The 18,241-nt window shown below is 36.7% G+C and overlaps 2 protein-coding genes across 5 annotated transcripts in view; one reads left to right on the top strand and one right to left on the bottom strand.

Annotated features, from left to right (window-relative positions):
* Positions 1-18,241, top strand: part of LOC110460346 (V-type proton ATPase 116 kDa subunit a-like) — a 35,743-nt gene that overhangs the window by 12,473 nt on the left and 5,029 nt on the right. For 2 of the 3 annotated variants that reach the window (XM_021513207.1, XM_021513205.1), the window contains exons 12-20: positions 636-775; positions 1,690-1,838; positions 2,663-2,759; positions 3,652-3,770; positions 4,019-4,170; positions 4,606-4,679; positions 6,672-6,773; positions 9,541-9,657; positions 15,963-16,083. In XM_021513207.1, coding sequence (XP_021368882.1) covers positions 636-775; positions 1,690-1,838; positions 2,663-2,759; positions 3,652-3,770; positions 4,019-4,170; positions 4,606-4,679; positions 6,672-6,773; positions 9,541-9,657; positions 15,963-16,083 — 1,071 coding nt within the window. Of the gene's footprint in view, positions 1-635; positions 776-1,689; positions 1,839-2,662; positions 2,760-3,651; positions 3,771-4,018; positions 4,171-4,605; positions 4,680-6,671; positions 6,774-9,540; positions 9,658-10,603; positions 10,718-15,962; positions 16,084-18,241 lie in introns of all 3 variants that reach the window. The other variant, XM_021513206.1, reaches the window with a different exon arrangement.
* LOC110460347 (adhesive plaque matrix protein-like) lies at positions 13,890-15,574 on the bottom strand. Of its 2 annotated transcripts, none has more exons than XM_021513208.1 (2): positions 15,565-15,574; positions 13,890-15,411 (listed from the first exon to the last, which is right to left on the bottom strand). In XM_021513208.1, exon 2 carries the CDS (start codon positions 15,405-15,407, stop codon positions 13,935-13,937), a length of 1,473 nt encoding a protein of 490 aa, XP_021368883.1. In that variant the 5' UTR covers positions 15,408-15,411; positions 15,565-15,574; the 3' UTR covers positions 13,890-13,934. The 2 variants fall into 2 exon arrangements, with proteins under 2 accessions (XP_021368883.1, XP_021368884.1); XM_021513209.1 differs by lacking the exon at positions 15,565-15,574 and adding an exon at positions 15,514-15,528 and having other exon boundaries at positions 13,890-15,231.

Here is an 18,241-nt window from a genome sequence, read left to right as displayed (position 1 = left end):
TGTGGCTAGGGTGTGGCCAGTTATAAAGAGGTCAATCCAGTTAGGTGTGGCTAGGGTGTGGCCAGTTATAAAGAGGTCAATCCAGGTAGGTGTGGCTAGGGAGTGGTCAGTTATAAAGAGGTCAATCCAGTTAGGTGTGGCTAGGGTGTGGCCAGTTATATAGAGGTCAATCCAGGTAGGTGTGGCTATGGTGTGGCCAGTTATAAAGAGGTCAATCCAGGTAGATGTGGCTAGGGTGTGGCCAGTTACAAAGAATTTGATAACCTATTTTGAACTTTAAGTCAAGTTCTACTGTGTTGAGGTTGTACATCTACTTGGTAAACATATTAAGGTGTAAAACATACTAAAATGATGCTAGCTTATCGTGTTCATAGTTTCTAACTTTCTATAATATCAGCCTTAATGTATGCAAGCTTTATTGTAAAGGTTTGTCAGTTTTTAGCCCCATTATTTAATAACACAGAATTTAACTTGTGAGGAAGCAAAAGCGAACCTCCTGTGTGGCAATGCTTCAAACATGTAAGAGAAGGGAAACAGGGGAGTATAAAACATACTTGATGATGCTATTAATGTTTGTTTTGAGATATTTCTTTATGATTTTGATGTACTTAGAGATTCTTTGTGTTACATTACAGCCCTGTATACCATCATCTCCTTCCCGTTTCTATTCGCTGTCATGTTTGGTGACACGGGACACGGTATCATCATGTTCCTGTTTGCACTAGGCCTAGTGTTAAAGGAGAAGCAGATACAGGCCAAGAAAATTGATAACGAGGTACTGTTTAATCTCATCGTACAAAAAGTTGTTAATCTAGATTCATTTTGTTAATACTGTAGAAGTCAATCTTGACTAATTGTATTTTACAATAAAAAGTAATTACAACAGTTACTAGCTGTATAGTCTTACTGAGTTGCAAAGGGGCAGAATTCAGTCACAAGCCTTATCAATATCAAAAGGCTTATGAAGTTCTGGAAACATCACTTTGTTTTTCTTTTTTGAAACTTTTCATTTAATCATCGCATATTGTATACTGTTGTTAGAGATCTTTCAGATAATCTCTGATAGAATACAGTAAAACCTCTCTCTACTGTCACCATTCGTCCAGAGAAGGTTTGGGGTTATTAAAGGTTTTGGTGATAAATTGAGGGAAATGTACAGAGGAAATGTTAAATAACGAAAAAGAGACTTTAAATGTGTTGGCAGTAAGCCAGGTGGCAAATGAAACTATGGGCTTTATATTGAGGTTTTACTGTGTATGGGTAAACACATATGTTATAATGATGTATGTTACATGCTATATTACATTGTTATAATGATGTATGTTACATGCTATGTTACATTGTTATAAAGCTGTATGTTACATGCTATGTTACATTGTTATAAAGCTGTATGTTACATGCTATGTTACATTGTTATAAAGCTGTTTGTTACATGCTATGTTACATTGTTATAAAGCTGTATGTTACATGCTATGTTACATTGTTATAAAGCTGTATGTTACATGCTATATTACATTGTTATAATGATGTATGTTACATGCTATATTACATTGTTATAAAGCTGTATGTTACATGCTATATTACATTGTTATAAAGCTGTACGTTACATGCTATGTTACATTGCTATAAAGCTGTATGTTTAAGATTTATGAGATATACATGCTATATTACATTGCTGTTTGTTGACAGATCTTTGAGATATTCTTCAGTGGTAGGTATGTAATACTGTTGATGGGGGCGTTCTCTCTCTACACCGGCCTCCTCTACAATGACTTCTACTCCAAGTCTGTCAACATATTCGGCTCCTCCTGGTATCCAGTAGATCCCCAAACTAATCAGTAAGTCAGTTACACATATATCTTAGTAAATGTTTAACTAACATAACTCTAGTCAATAGAGTAAACTTATTATCCAACACCAAATATAGAATTTACGGTTTGAATGCCGCCAATCCCTGATTTATTTCTTAATTGATATGTTACCTGTATATAAACCAAAACAAACGGATCTGACCAGGTGGTCGGTCAAACTATTAATCCGTAAATTCAGTTTCAATCAGCCCTCCGCTTCTGATACATCAATATTCGAACATACTTCGAACGTCTCGGCCTTGCGAATTCATGCAGATTGAACTTAATAATCAATTATTAATATGTATTAAGTAAATATGAGAAAGACATATGTACCATTATTCATGGCCAGATTTGCAAATGTATTGTAATACGCCGTCGTTGTCCTGTATCAACAACTTGACTATAGTGATTTTTGCCAATGTCAACTCTGCCAGATTGTTTGAAATACTTGTTATTTTAGCAGCTATATTTTGTGTAATTCGAACAGGATTGACAATATTTATTTCATTTCGTTGGAACTGACTGGAGGTTTACCATAGTCATTAAGGGATGTCGTAGGTCTGGTTTGAAGTAGTAACAATTTCTCGGGTCTAAAAGATGAAGACAAATATTAGTGGTAGTATTTGCCATATGCTGTATGGTGAACAAATTTAACTGATGATAATGATGCAATAATGCTTGATTTATAGAACTGAGTTAATTATGCAAAAACGCCGTCGAGAGGCTTTCTGGAGTAAATTATATTACAGAACATCTTATCAGTACATCAGAGGTAGCACAAAGCTTACTTTTGTATCTTTCCTTTGCAGAACATATACATTGAAGACATTGAATGGATCAGAGAACCTTGTTTTGGATGTGAGGACGAGCTATGTCATTGGACCTTATCCGTTTGGTCTCGACCCGGTAGGTTAACCCATAGAAGACTCAAGTGACCTATTTTTCCGTTATCGTCATTTTTCACTAACAATCAACGTTTTCCACTTCTCAACTAATGCCAGTCTGTTTGGTCTGTAGCTGGCTGGGGTGGACAGTTATGAAGGTGTTAGATCATATGACCTTAAACTTCATTCAAGGTCACAGGGGTCTAATATGCTTACGTCTCAAAATGATATTTGGCCCATGACTAGTCAGGATGGAGGGCTATCGGAGTTATTACAACACATGAATTTGGTGTTTCATTCATATTCACATGAGAAAACAAGGTAAAATCCACCTCTAGTGATGGAATCCTAAAGTTGGTGATATTTAACCAGTAGGTAGTGGGATGGAGGTTTACACTGCACTTACTGGGATGGAGGTTTACACTACACTTACTGGGATGGAGGTTTACACTATACTTACTGGGATGGAGGTTTACACTACACTTACTGGGATTGAGGTTTACACTACACTTACTGGGATGGAGGTTTACACTACACTTACTGGGATGGAGAGTTACACTTACGTTATAATAAGTTGCTCTTTATCGACTGGTACAATTATACTTAGGTGAGTGGTAAGTCCCATAATCATCTTGTTTAACGTTCTAATCTACTTGTCCTTCCATTTCTGGAGACAAAGAAACTAGTCGGCTTCTCAATGACTATCACTACTTATATATGAAGTACTTCTGAAAGTTTGAATAGGAAAATAACTTTGACAACTACAGGGTTCACGATTATAGGATATTCTTCTCAACCTGAGTAGCCCCCCCCTCCTCCCGTAGGAGAAAATCTCCAGAGGGGAAACGTTTTATACACGTGGGATTATACATTACTGTACGTTGACCAACCATCTTTGTATTATTGATTGACAGGTATGGTCAATGTCCAAGAACAAGATTACAGTGACCAACTCAATTAAGATGAAGTTGTCGGTGATCCTCGGAGTAACCCAGATGTTTTTTGGAGTTGCTCTCAGCCTTGTCAATAACAGGTAAGGAAACCTGTGTATAGCAGTTTTCTGTGTGGCAGTGATTCTCATTAGGATTTAACTTCAACTTGTGCAGACCAAGAAAACAGAGAATAGTTTGAGCTAACCAGGCTTTAATATTCGAGCTTTTGTCTATGGTGTCAAACAAGCATACACCTATACTGTTAATAAGATATTTTGAATCAAAAGTGTTCTACATATATAAAATTAGTAGTATGTCAATCATTTCTTTTTCAATTCTTTGTTTCCAGATATTTTAACAAAGCTATCAACATATACTGTGAGTTTATACCCCAGGTGATCTTCCTCTTCTGTATGTTTGGTTACCTCATCATCTTGATCTTCGTCAAGTGGACAACCTTCACATACAAGGACACTGGCAACGCCCCCAATCTACTTATAGGTATGGCTATATGTACAGTATAGGACTTTTGTATTTTGTGTAACTTCTGATTTTAGGGGACTTGATCATGGGTCATAATATAATAACTGTCAACACCTGTTTACAACTACTTGACTTGTAAATATGGAAACAATCATGCTACCACGATTGGCACCAGGATCTGGCTCTGCCCCTGAGGTTTAAGTCCCGGGGTCATGACATCTTGGCTGGACACAAAAGGGGCTCCTATGGGCATTTACCATGGAGAATCCGTGTGACCAGGGAAGCAGATGTAATATAAAGGAAGGGTATTCCCTATGAGATCTGAGAGGGGGAGCCCCATATGGGGACTTTCATTAATTTCAATGAGAACAATTTGCCATGATTGCTTAAATATTCAGTTGAGCTACCTAATATGAAGATGTATGAGTTTTCTTGTTTATTCCTGACTTTCAGGGTTGATAAACATGGTCCTGTTTGCCTACAGTGACACCGCTCAGCCTAGTGTTCGTCCTTTCTACTCTGGTCAGGTACGTTGTCTGTTACTACATCTCAACATTTTTTGCCAGCAGGTTATTGATTTTACAAGTTCAATTGGCAGTAAAAAATCGATTATTTGTTGACATTGTTAAAAAATGGCATCTTTGAGGACTATGCTTCATACAGTAAGAAGGAACTCAGACTATAGAAATACTTGAATTCGTTTAAACTACAAAGATCATCCTGAAATGTTGAGATGCCAGCAAATATTTGTTCATTTAAAGTGTAAAACATTGCAAAATTCATATTAAGGATATATAATTTTATGTAGATAAGAGGGGTATATTATTAAGTTATGTAGGGATTATTATATAGATATGTAGGGTATATATGTAGATATGTAGGGTATATTATGTAGATATGTAGGGTATATATGTAGATATGTAGGGTATATATGTAGATATGTAGGGTATATATGTAGAAAGGTAGGGTATATATATGTAGATATGTAGGGTATATTATATAGATATGTAGGGTATATATGTAGATATGTAGGGTATATTATGTAGATATGTAGGGTATTTATGTAGATATGTAGGGTATATTATGTAGATATGTAGGGTATATATGTAGATATGTAGGGTATATATGTAGATATGTAGGGTATATATGTAGAAAGGTAGGGTATATATATGTAGATATGTAGGGTATATTATATAGATATGTAGGGTATATATGTAGATATGTAGGGTATATTATGTAGATATGTAGGGTATGTATGTAGATATGTAGGGTATATTATGTAGATATATGTAGGGTATATTTGTAGATATGTAGGGTATATTATGTAGATATGTAGGGTATATATGTAGATATATGTAGGGTATATATGTAGATATGTAGGGTATGTATGTAGATATGTAGGGTATATTATGTAGATATGTAGGGAATATATGTAGATATGTAGGGTATATATGTAGAGATATGTAGGGTATGTATGTAGATATGTAGGGTATATTATGTAGATATATGTAGGGTATATTTGTAGATATGTAGGGTATATTATGTAGATATGTAGGGTATATATGTAGATATGTAGGGTATATGTGTAGATATGTAGGGTATATATGTAGATTTGTAGGGTATATATGTAGATATGTAGGGAATATTATGTAGATGAATGTAGGGGATATTTGTAGATATGTAGGGTATATATGTAGATTTGTAGGGTATATATGTAGATATGTAGGGTATATATGAAGATATGTAGGGTATATATATAGATATGTAGGGTATATTATGTAGATATGTAGGGTATATATATAGATATGTAGGGTATATTATGTAGATATGTAGGGGATATTATGTAGATATGTAGGGTATATATGCAGATATATGTAGGGTATATATGTAGATATGTAGGGTATATATGTAGAAAGGTAGGGTATATATATGTAGATATGTAGGGTATATTATGTAGATATGTAGGGTATATATGTAGATATGTAGGGTATATTATGTAGATATGTAGGGTATGTATGTAGATATGTAGGGTATATTATGTAGATATGTAGGGTATGTATGTAGATATGTAGGGTATATTATGTAGATATGTGGGGTATATTATGTAGATATGTAGGGTATGCATGTAGATATGTAGGGTTTATATGTAGGGTATGTATGTAGATATGTAGTGTTTATATGTAGATATGTAGGGTTTGTATGTAGATATGTAGGGTTTATATGTAGATATGTAGGGTATGTATGTAGATATGTAGGGTATGTATGTAGATATGTAGGGTATGTATGTTGATATGTAGGGTATATTATGTAGATATGTAGGGTATATTATGTAGATATGTAGGGTTTATATGTAGATATGTAGGGTATGTATGTAGGGTATGTATGTAGATATGTAGGGTTTATATGTAGATATGTAGGGTATATATGTAGATATGTAGGGTATATTATGTAGACATGTAGGGTATTTTGTAGATATGTAGGGTATTTGCATATACATATTTGTATGATCGTATCCACAGAAAGGGCTGCAGATCTTCCTTGTGTTACTGGCCCTGGCCTGTGTACCGTGGATGTGGTTCACCAAGCCCTTCCTGCTGCGACACTGGCACAGATACGGACAGGTAATACAGCTGGGGACCTACTGTACACTGGTGACAGATGGTCATGTTGGTTATAATTAGTATGGCTTGTACTGAAACATAAAGGTATTGATCTAAAGTAATGTTCTGTATAGCACTTTCATTTTCTACAGGTTCTATTTTTAAACCGTAATCGTGTCCTGGAAAGTTGTGTACAAATTAAAATCCACAAATCCTTTACCTTCTGTTAGAGAAGAAGTAAGCCTTAATGGGGAAATTTAAACTCCACTTAATGGAAGAGATCTGAAATGTTCTTTCCCCAAAATGAAAGTGCTATAAAATGCAATACCCTGTTGACAACTGAATGTAATACAATATTCTGTTGACAACTGTATGTTATACAATACTCTGTTGACAACTGTATGTTATACAATACTCTGTTGACAACTGTATGTTATACAATACTCTGTTGACAACTGTATGTTATACAATACTCTGTTGACAACTGTATGCTATACAATACTCTGTTGACAACTGTATGATATACAATACTCTGTTGACAACTGTATGTAATACAATACTCTGTTGACAATTGTATGCTATACAATACTCTGTTGACAACTGTATGCTATACAATACTCTGTTGACAACTGTATGATATACAATACTCTGTTGACAACTGTATGCTACACAATACTCTGTTGACAACTGTATGTTATGCAATACTCTGTTGACAACTGTATGTTATACAATACTCTGTTGACAACTGTATGTTATACAATACTCTGTTGACAACTGTATGTTATACAATACTCTGTTGACAACTGTATGTTATACAATACTCTGTTGACAACTGTATGTTATACAATACTCTGTTGACAACTGTATGTTATACAATACTCTGTTGACAACTGTATGTTATACAATACTCTGTTGACAACTGTATGTTATACAATACTCTGTTGACAACTGTATGTTATACAATACTCTGTTGACAACTGTATGTTATACAATACTCTGTTGACAACTGTATGTTATACAATACTCTGTTGACAACTGTATGTTATACAATACTCTGTTGACAACATCATGATATACAATACTCTGTTGACAAATGTATGTTATACAATACTCTGTTGACAACATCATGATATACAATACTCTGTTGACAACTGTATGTTATACAATACCCTGTTGACAACTGTATGATATACAATACTCTGTTGACAACTGTATGTTATACAATACTCTGTTGACAAATGTATGTTATACAATACTCTGTTGACAACATCATGATATACAATACTCTGTTGACAACTGTATGTAATACAATACTCTGTTGACAACTGTATGCTACACAAGACTCTGTTGACAACTGTATGTTATGCAATACTCTGTTGACAACTGTATGCTACACAATACTCTGTTGACAACGGTATGCTACCTAATTCTTTGTTGACAACTGTATGATATACAATACTCTGATGACAACTGTATGTAATACAATCCTCTGTTGACAACATCAAGATATACAATACTCTGGTGACAACTGTATGTTATTAAATACTCTGTTGACAGCTGTATGTTATGCAATCCTCTGTTGACAACTGTATGCTATACAATACTCTGTTGACAACTGTATGCTATACAATACTCTGTTGACATTCAATTACAGTACCTATTTACAATTTGAATACATTGGTCTGTTTGTAATTCAATACTCTGTTTAATATTTATTGTATGTTATAATATAAATAAATGGATTTGCTTTTAGCTCACTTGGCCCTTTGGCCAAGTGAGCTTATGTGATGGTGCAGCATTCGGCAAGCTACAAATTTTTAGCCATCATCAGATGGTAGATTCTTCATATCGCCCTTCATCCTTGGTCCACTTTCAAGGTCAATGTTGTCAAACAGGTTAAAATCTTTAAATGACTTCTGAATACCCAACAGGCCAAGGACAAATTTAAACCATTTCTTTGAAATAACCAAGAGTCTCGGAGTCAAATATTTCTTGAAGCATGCTGGAGTGAAGGCTGTCATTTGTTTTCAAATCGGTGACTTTGAGCCACTTTTAGGGCCAACAGGGGTCAAATTTTGACATTTAAAACAAATTTTTAAACAACTTCTTCTGAATTAACAAGAGTTCTTCAGTAATAACATTAAGTCTTTAGCTTATCAGTGTAAGGGCTATGACGGTTAGAATTAGAATGAAAGACCTAGGCCTTCATTACCCGAGTAAAAAAAGGACTCGTAACGTGTTGAGTAATAAAATACATCGTTTTCTAACAAGTTTTTATAATGTGTAGCATAACAATATTTAAAAATTGACCTTGACCCACTTTGAAAGTCACAGATGTTTGATGAAGAACAGGAGAGCAATACAGGCCCATTGGGACTCTTGTTTGTTTAATATGATTTGACGGCTTGATTGCAAGCAAATGTGTTGTTCAGTACATGTGTTGCATGGCGTGAAGTTCTGTGTATGTGTGTACTGGTGTACATGTTGTGGAAACAGATGAGGCATCACATGCGTTACCTCAGACACAGACAGCATATCATGCGATTTTGGAGCGCCTGATTTGGTGACTGTTGTATTCGCAGACTTGATCCCTGTGGTAAAAGTTTTGTTGTATCTGCGTGAAAATAAAAATGTAAAGATGGACGGTCAAATGTACTAAACATTTGAGGCCAGATGGGCTGAAGATTCATTGGTTAGAATTCTGGGTGTGTGCAGACGTCATTCCACTCAGTAATTCTAACGTGTTGTTTGTGTATGTCTGATTGATATTTTTGTTGTTGTTGTATAGTCCAGTAGGTGTGGTAGGTCACAATATGAGAGCGTTCCTCTCGCTGATGAGGAGGAAGAGGAGGTGATCTACCACTCTGAAAACCCAGACACGGCCCATATGGAGGAAGACGAGGAGGTGACTACCATACTCATACACGATTGGTTGAAATTTTGTTTTTCCATGCATGTCCGTGGTGATGGAAACGAGGACTGGACCAGGTGGTCTCTGTGAGGGTGTACCTAATAGTGGGCTTATTCATCCTTTGTTTTAAATTTTCAGGAACTTCAGCAGATAATCATCCTCGTTATAATACTATTTATCAAATGTTATAAAAACAAACTCGACTCAAGTCAAGTAAGATTTTAAAATACCGTATACAAGAAGCCTTAAATTAAGGATTCTTGCCATATCTTTAGGCCAGTGGTCATGTGATGCTATTAGTATTTTCAGTGTATTTTAGGTCGCAGGTCAGGATTGATATTTTTTTTAAGAAATAAATTATAGTTGTTTGTTTTGATAAATAAAATGTTATGTCTTCCTGCATTTTGGATGAAACAGGTCTTTTACCTGTAAAATCAATCAAATCAGATACTTATCTAATCAATCAATTAATTTCCTTGGTTTAAAATATTACAAAAACTTAGTTGACCTAATTGAAATAAACTTATTTTCGAGATAAATGGGACTGCAAGAAAAACCATGGCATGTCTTCGAAAAGGTCTTTTGCTGGATTAAAATATTTTCAAGATGTAAGGGTAATCTGTCCGAAATATTTTCAAAACTAAACAAATGGTATCTAAAACAAATAGGTGTTAAACATGCAATTCTCTCCATAGAAAAGATAAAAATAATGTTCATTGAAAAATAATCATACCCAATCCAGTCCTTCCAAGAATCGTTTCCATGGCAACAGACTGACAAACAGCATTAACACTAACGAGTGCTTCTAGTGATAGTGCTTACAGCAGACCAGCGTTCCAGAGGGCAGCGAGACGCAGCACCAGGTTCCATACATGATACATTCACAGAGAATTCAGATTTGTATTCAAACATATCTTTTTACTTTCATCGCCACTCGCAGTTCAAACATCAGCAATTGTCCGTTCAGAGCGGTGACCTTGTGAATCACGCTCAAGAGGTCAATCATGGTGACGGTGGGACGATGGCGGCCGGTGAACTAACAGACTCTGAGGAGGTGAATGCTGTGGCCTTGCTAAACTTAAATCCTTCACGTTGTAGCTGTGTTGTCAAGGGCTCTAGCATATGAGGCCATTTTGATTTTGAATTGCGATTTATTTAAAGCACATCCGTCAACATTGGGCACCTGGTTTCAGTTACATCTCAACAAATAAATATTTTTTAGTAATTAGAAATACCCTGGACTTCACCTGTAAAATTTACATTATTTCAACCCATCCTCAAAATTCTTACTTAATGTTATTATAATCACTGTGTCATCCCAGAAAACCTCAAGAACCCTTTATTTAAATTTAATGTACATTGTACAGCAGTATGGACATAGGTTTAATTTAGATGGACAGTGTCCAGCTGGGCAGCTTTAACTTTGGTGATAAGTGTTGGCAATCTTTTAATTCACTAAATATTCTGTTGGTAACAATTTTTTCACCTACCAAATTACTACCTGGGCACCCTCTTTTGAAAGTGCGAGTTCTTACATTTGCTCTCCCAAGATGAACATTTCCTCAATAAACAGGATATCATATCGGTGTAACCAAACTAGAACGTTACGTGACCCGTATGTGTACCGTGGTGAGGGGGGAACTCTACTGTTTTTGCCAAGTCATGTCAAGAAGAAAAAAATCCCAATTCAAAATATCTCCCAACAAGTATGCAGTCTGCCCCATTGAATTTATTTTAAGTATTTTGTAGATTGTGACTGAAATATATTCAACCAATAATTACAAGTCTTACATCAACCAATAATTACAAGTCTTACATCGACCAATAATTACAAGTCTTACATCAACCAATAAATAAGTCTTACATCAACCAATAAATACAAGTCTTACATCAACCAATAATTACAAATCTTACATCAACCAATAAATACAAGTCTTACATCAACCAATAATTACAAGTCTTACATCAACCAATAATTACAAATCTTACATCAACCAATAAATACAAGTCTTACATCAACCAATAATTACAAATCTTACATCAACCAATAAATACAAGTCTTACATCAACCAATAATTAAAAGTCTTACATCGACCAATAATTACAAGTCTTCCATCGACCAATAAATACAAGTCTTACATCAACCAATAATTACAAGTCTTACATCATTGTTTTACACTCCTGCAGTTGTCTGAGGAAAATACCAAAAAAACACAATAAAATAGCCAAAAAAATATAAGTTCAGTGAACTATAACCTTTTGTTTATGGTTGATGTGGAGAAATATATTACATATTCAACATCTTAAAATATTTACATGATGACTCTTTGATTAAGGAAAAATGATTCAAGACTTGTGAAATTTGGTTGGCTATTATTTTGTTCAGTCTTATTAAATGATAAACCAAATGTAAGCGGGATGCATGGTAAGCATTAGTATAGAAACAATTGTGGGGTCCTAAAAAACGGTGTTCCGGTGTGGGAAGGTATATTGTTTTACCTGTGTTTTGCATGTCTGTGTCTGTCTTAATTTGCTGTTAATTTTATTTCTTCGTTTAATATATTTAACTTGCTATTTAATGTTGTGAACATGCCTGTAGTACCTACCATATAGCCAGTTATTTTTGCCAGGATGATATTTTGGGTAATTCACAGGGTATATATACCTAATGCAACCATTTGATCAGTGTTCTGATATAACACGTGTAAATATCCAGATTATATACAGTAACGCAGGCTACCAATTACCTCTATAACAGTATTGCCTCAGCAAGCATGTCTAAACAGCCCAGTAATTTGGCAAGTACGGTGTATAATGGTTTGAAACAGATTGTATATTTATACAATTTAACTGGGAATAGTTTAATAGGTGAACTGTTTGTCCTCGTTTTTAACTGAATACATGGATAATGTTTGAAAGTTGACATTGGGGACAATATGGATGAAAATAAATATTTTCTTATCTCCAAATTATGAAATTTAAATCGGTGTAAATGATGACCTGATTTCGAGTAAATATCACGAAAATGTAGATCTGCAAAAATTAACTGGCTTCATGGTAATGTAAGTATTAACAGATTTGCTTCGTTGTTACCCAACACATGTAGAACACCTTTGTAGATCCTTTACCAACCTGAGAACTCACGTCACATCAACTAGGCATGCTGAAGCTAGACTCTTGTGAGGATTCCCCTGACGTAGTGCTTGCATGGTCATCCCTCATTGTTGTCGACATTTATACGTTGGTCTATAAACTCATGAAGCCTGTCAGTTAAATTGTGTTTAACATACCATGTTGATCTGCTTTGCCTGCTATCAAACACAATATTATCCTGTCATATACCTGTAAAACATTTCCAGGCATTGAATGTCTTAACCGAAACACAAGAACATATATCATAGACCAGACCCCTAGGTCCATCTCTATTTCTTAAGCAAACATGTATGGTTCGACTGGTCCGACGTTTGGTGATAGAGCTGCCCCAGACTGTCGTCCATTAGTAACTTCAGACTTTGAATGACTTTAATTCCAAGTCAAACAAAAAGATGATGTACCTTGTTAGGTCACCTAAAACAAACCTGACTCAAACCCTCCTGTCACCTACTGTGATCAGCTCTTGTTTGTTGTCATCCATCAGGCATTTGTAACAATAATACAGGTTTTGGACCCGCTGAATCATTTGCAATGAATTTTTGCATGAAGCTTCCATAAAAAAAGACGACACCAAGAATTTGAATAATACGGTTTGTGCCCCAGGGCAAAAAGGGCTCAATATTCAGAAATTCTAGAATCAAATAGTCTTCATGGATGGATAAGTTTCAAGGTACTTTATCAAGATTGAATTTCATTACCCCCAGGTCACCTATTCCCCTGTGGGTAGGGGGTAAATTTCATTACCCCCAGGTCACCTATTCCCCTGTGGGTAGGGGGTAAATTTTATTACCCCCAGGTCACCTTTTCCCCTGTGGGAAGGGGGTAAATTTTATTACCCCCAGGTCACCTTTTCCCCTGTGGGTAGGGGCTAAATTTTATTACCCCAAGGTCACCTTTTCCCCTGTGGGTAGGGGTTAAATTTTATTACCCCAAGGTCCCTTTTTCCCCTGTGGGTAGGGGCTAAATTTTATTACCCCAAGGTCACCTATTCCCCTGTGGGTAGGGGGTAAATGTTACTGTAGTTTCCAAATATCACTAAAATTTTGTTTGTTTTTGAGAAAGAAAAAAAAACCTGGTTGAATTAATTATCATGGTGTGACAGTTTGATAATAGGAAAATTAAAGCCCAGATGTTGTCTTTGGATGAGGTTTAAATGGGGGAAATAGGGCTAAAATTGTTTTAAAAAATGTCTTCAATCCCAAACATCTTTTTGTCGGTGAATCAACAGTCACTATATTTGCATTACATGTACTAAAAACATCTGTAAACATTAACCTAGCCCTATGTCCACTAGGGTGACCATTACATGTACTATATACATCTGTATACATTAACCTAGCCCTATGTCCACTAGGGTGACCATTACATGTACTATATACATCTGTATACATTAACCTAGCCCTATGTCCACTAGGGTGACCATTACATGTACTATATACATCTGTATACATTAACCTAGCCCTATGTCCACTAGGGTGACCATTACATGTACTATATACATCTGTATACATTAACCTAGCCCTATGTCCACTAGGGTGACCATTACATGTACTATATACATCTGTATACATTAACCTAGCCCTATGTCCACTAGGGTGACCATTACATGTACTATATACATCTGTATACATTAACCTAGCCCTATGTCCACTAGGGTGACCATTACATGTACTATATACATCTGTATACATTAACCTAGCCCTATGTCCACTAGGGTGACCATTACATGTACTATATACATCTGTATACATTAACCTAGCCCTATGTCCACTAGGGTGACCATTACATGTACTATATACATCTGTATACATTAACCTAGCCCTATGTCCACTAGGGTGACCATTACATGTACTATATACATCTGTATACATTAACCTAGCCCTATGTCCACTAGGGTGACCATTACATGTACTATATACATCTGTATACATTAACCTAGCCCTATGTCCACTAGGGTGACCATTACATGTACTATATACATCTGTATACATTAACCTAGCCCTATGTCCACTAGGGTGACCATTACATGTACTATATACATCTGTATACATTAACCTAGCCCTATGTCCACTAGGGTGACCATTACATGTACTATATACATCTGTATACATTAACCTAGCCCTATGTCCACTAGGGTGACCATTACATGTACTATATACATCTGTATACATTAACCTAGCCCTATGTCCACTAGGGTGACCATTACATGTACTATATACATCTGTATACATTAACCTAGCCCTATGTCCACTAGGGTGACCATTACATGTACTATATACATCTGTATACATTAACCTAGCCCTATGTCCACTAGGGTGACCATTACATGTACTATATACATCTGTATACATTAACCTAGCCCTATGTCCACTAGGGTGACCATTACATGTACTATATACATGTGTATACATTAACCTAGCCCTATGTCCACTAGGGTGACCATTACATGTACTATATACATCTGTATACATTAACCTAGCCCTATGTCCACTAGGGTGACCATTACATGTACTATATACATCTGTATACATTAACCTAGCCCTATGTCCACTAGGGTGACCATTACATGTACTATATACATGTGTATACATTAACCTACCACTAGGGTGACCATTACATGTACTATATACATGTGTATACATTAACCTACCACTAGGGTGACCATTACATGTACTATATACATGTGTATACATTAACCTACCACTAGGGTGACCATTACATGTACTATATACATGTGTATACATTAACCTAGCCCTATGTCCACTAGGGACACCATTACAGCTGATGGTCCTCTTGTTCTCTGTATATATTTAGCATAACTAGCTGTGTGTAATGTGTTCTCACCTGAATGGCATGCTCTGTCATTTTTCTTGTATTTATTCACCAGAAATTCTAATTTAATGGAGATCAAAGTATAGCAATGTCTGACTCTCCTTTTTATTATTGGTGACTGGTTTTTTGACACAGAAATATTAGTTCCCATAATTATATGAAAAAAACCTGGACATGAAGTAAAATCTATTTTGATAAGATGTTCCTATAATGGTATTTGTTGTACGTAGGACGCCATTGATACAATCTTACTTACCTTTACTGCTCTAGTTACAGGAACTCAATCTTACTTACCTTTTCTGCTCTATTTACAGGAATTCAACTTTGAGGAAGTGTTTGTTCACCAGTCAATACACACCATTGAGTACTGTCTGGGCTGTATATCCCACACAGCCTCTTACCTCCGACTCTGGGCCCTTAGCTTAGCCCATGCCCGTAAGTATTAAGATGTAGTGTTTAGTTTATACTGTTGGCCCTTAGCTTAGCCCATGCCCGTAAGTATTGAGATGTAGTGTGTAGTTTATACTGTTGGCCCTTAGCTTAGCCAATGCCCGTAAGTATTGAGATGTAGTGTGTAGTTTAAACTGTTGGCCCTTAGTTTAGCCCATGCCCTTAAGTATTGAGATGTAGTGTGTAGTTTACACTGTTGGCCCTTAGCTTAGCCCATGCCCGTTGGTATTGAGATGAAGTGTGCAGTTTATACTGTTGGCCCTTTGCTTAGCCCATGCCCGTAAGTATTGAGATGTAGTGTGTAGTTTATACTGTTGGCCCTTAGTTTAGCCCATGCCCTTAAGTATTGAGATGTAGTGTGTAGTTTATACTGTTGGCCCTTAGCTCAGCCCATGCCCTTAAGTATTGAGATGTAGTGTGTAGTTTATACTGTTGGCCCTTAGCTTGGCCCATGCCCGTAAGTATTGAGATATAGTGTGTAGTTTATACTGTTGGCCCTTAGCTTAGCCAATGCCCTTAAGTATTGAGATGTAATGTGTAGTTTATACTGTTGGCCCTTAGTTTAGCCCATGCCCGTAAGTGTTGAGATGAAGTGTGCAGTTTATACTGTTGGCCCTTAGTTTAGCCCATGCCCGTAAGTGTTGAGATGAAGTGTGTAGTTTATACTGTTGGCCCTTAGCTCAGCCCATGCCCTTAAGTATTGAGATGTAGTGTGTAGTTTACACTGTTGGCCCTTTGCTTAGCCCATGCCCGTAAGTATTGAGATGTAGTGGGTAGTTTATACTGTTGGTCCTTAGCTCAGCCCATGCCCGTAAGTCTTGAGATGTAGTGTGTAGTGTATACTGTTGGCCCTTAGCTTAGCCCATGTCCGTAAGGATTGAGATGTAGTGTGTAGTTTATAGTGTTGGCCTTTAGTTTAGACCATGCCCGTAAGTGTTGAGATGTAGTGTGTAGTGTATACTGTTGGCCCTTAGTTTAACCCATGCCCGTAAGTGTTGAGATGAAGTATGCAGTTTATACTGTTGGGCCTTAGTTTAGCCCATGCCCGTAAGTATTGAGATGTAGTGTGTAGGGCCTCCTGGGCCTTTAGGTTGTGTTATAGACCATCAGTTATAGTTACCATCCTTTTTATACTACCACTGTTGGTGTTATGTCCCTGAAACATAATGGAGGGGGTGTTAGAATATTACAAGTTTTTGTTCCGTCAGTCCTGTGTGTGTGACATCTTAGTTAGAGTTCGTGTTGAGCTCATTACTCTTACATTTAAATCCCAACAGTCATCAAAATTGATACCTTGATACACCATCAGATGAACTTCACTAATATATTAATGTAGGTCACTGTGACTTAACTGTCTTTGGTCAGACTTTTCGTTTAGCTCCATTTCCACAGTGGGAGTGGGGGCCTATGTATGTTTAACAGTAGGAGTGGGGGCCAATGTATGTGTAACAGTGGGAGTGGGGGCCTATGTTTGTTTAACAGTGGGAGAGGGGGCCTATGTATGTTTAACAGTGGGAGTGGGGGCCTATGTATGTTTAACAGTGGGAGTGGGGGCCTATGTATGTTTAACAGTAGGAGTGGGGGCCAATGTATGTGTAACAGTGGGAGTGGGGGCCTATGTTTGTTTAACAGTGGGAGAGGGGGCCTATGTATGTTTAACAGTGGGAGTGGGGGCCTATGTATGTTTAACAGTGGGAGTGGGGGCCTATGTATGTTTAACAGTAGGAGTGGGGGCCAATGTATGTTTAACAGTAGGAGTGGGGGCCAATGTATGTGTAACAGTAGGAGTGGGGGCCAATGTATGTTTAACAGTGGGAGTGGGGCCCTATGTTTGTGTAACAGTGGGAGTGGGGGCCTATGTATGTTTAACAGTGGGAGTGGGGTCCTATGTATGTTTAACAGTGGGAGTGGGGTCCTATGTATGTTTAACAGTGGGAGTGGGGCCTATGTATGTTTAAAAGTGAGAGTGGAGGCCTATGTATGTTTAACAGTGGGAGTGGGGGCCTATGTATGTTTATCAGTGGGAGTGGGGGCCTATGTATGTTTATCAGTGGGAATGGGGGCCTATGTATGTTTAACAGTGGGAGTGGGGGCCTTTGTATGTTTAACAGTGGGAGTGGGGGCCTATGTATGTTTAACAGTG

This window comes from Mizuhopecten yessoensis, unplaced genomic scaffold (genome assembly GCF_002113885.1).
Source record: "Mizuhopecten yessoensis strain PY_sf001 unplaced genomic scaffold, ASM211388v2 scaffold10359, whole genome shotgun sequence".
NCBI lineage: Eukaryota > Metazoa > Mollusca > Bivalvia > Pectinida > Pectinidae > Mizuhopecten > Mizuhopecten yessoensis.
The sequence above is the reverse complement of the archived record's forward strand: the minus strand, read 5'-3'. Positions and strand labels throughout refer to the sequence as shown.

What these genes read in the sequence shown, in the direction of transcription:
- LOC110460347 (XM_021513208.1), bottom strand. Translation starts at nt 15,407, where the DNA reads ATGTATACACATGTATATAGTACATGTAATGGTCACCCTAGTGGACAT.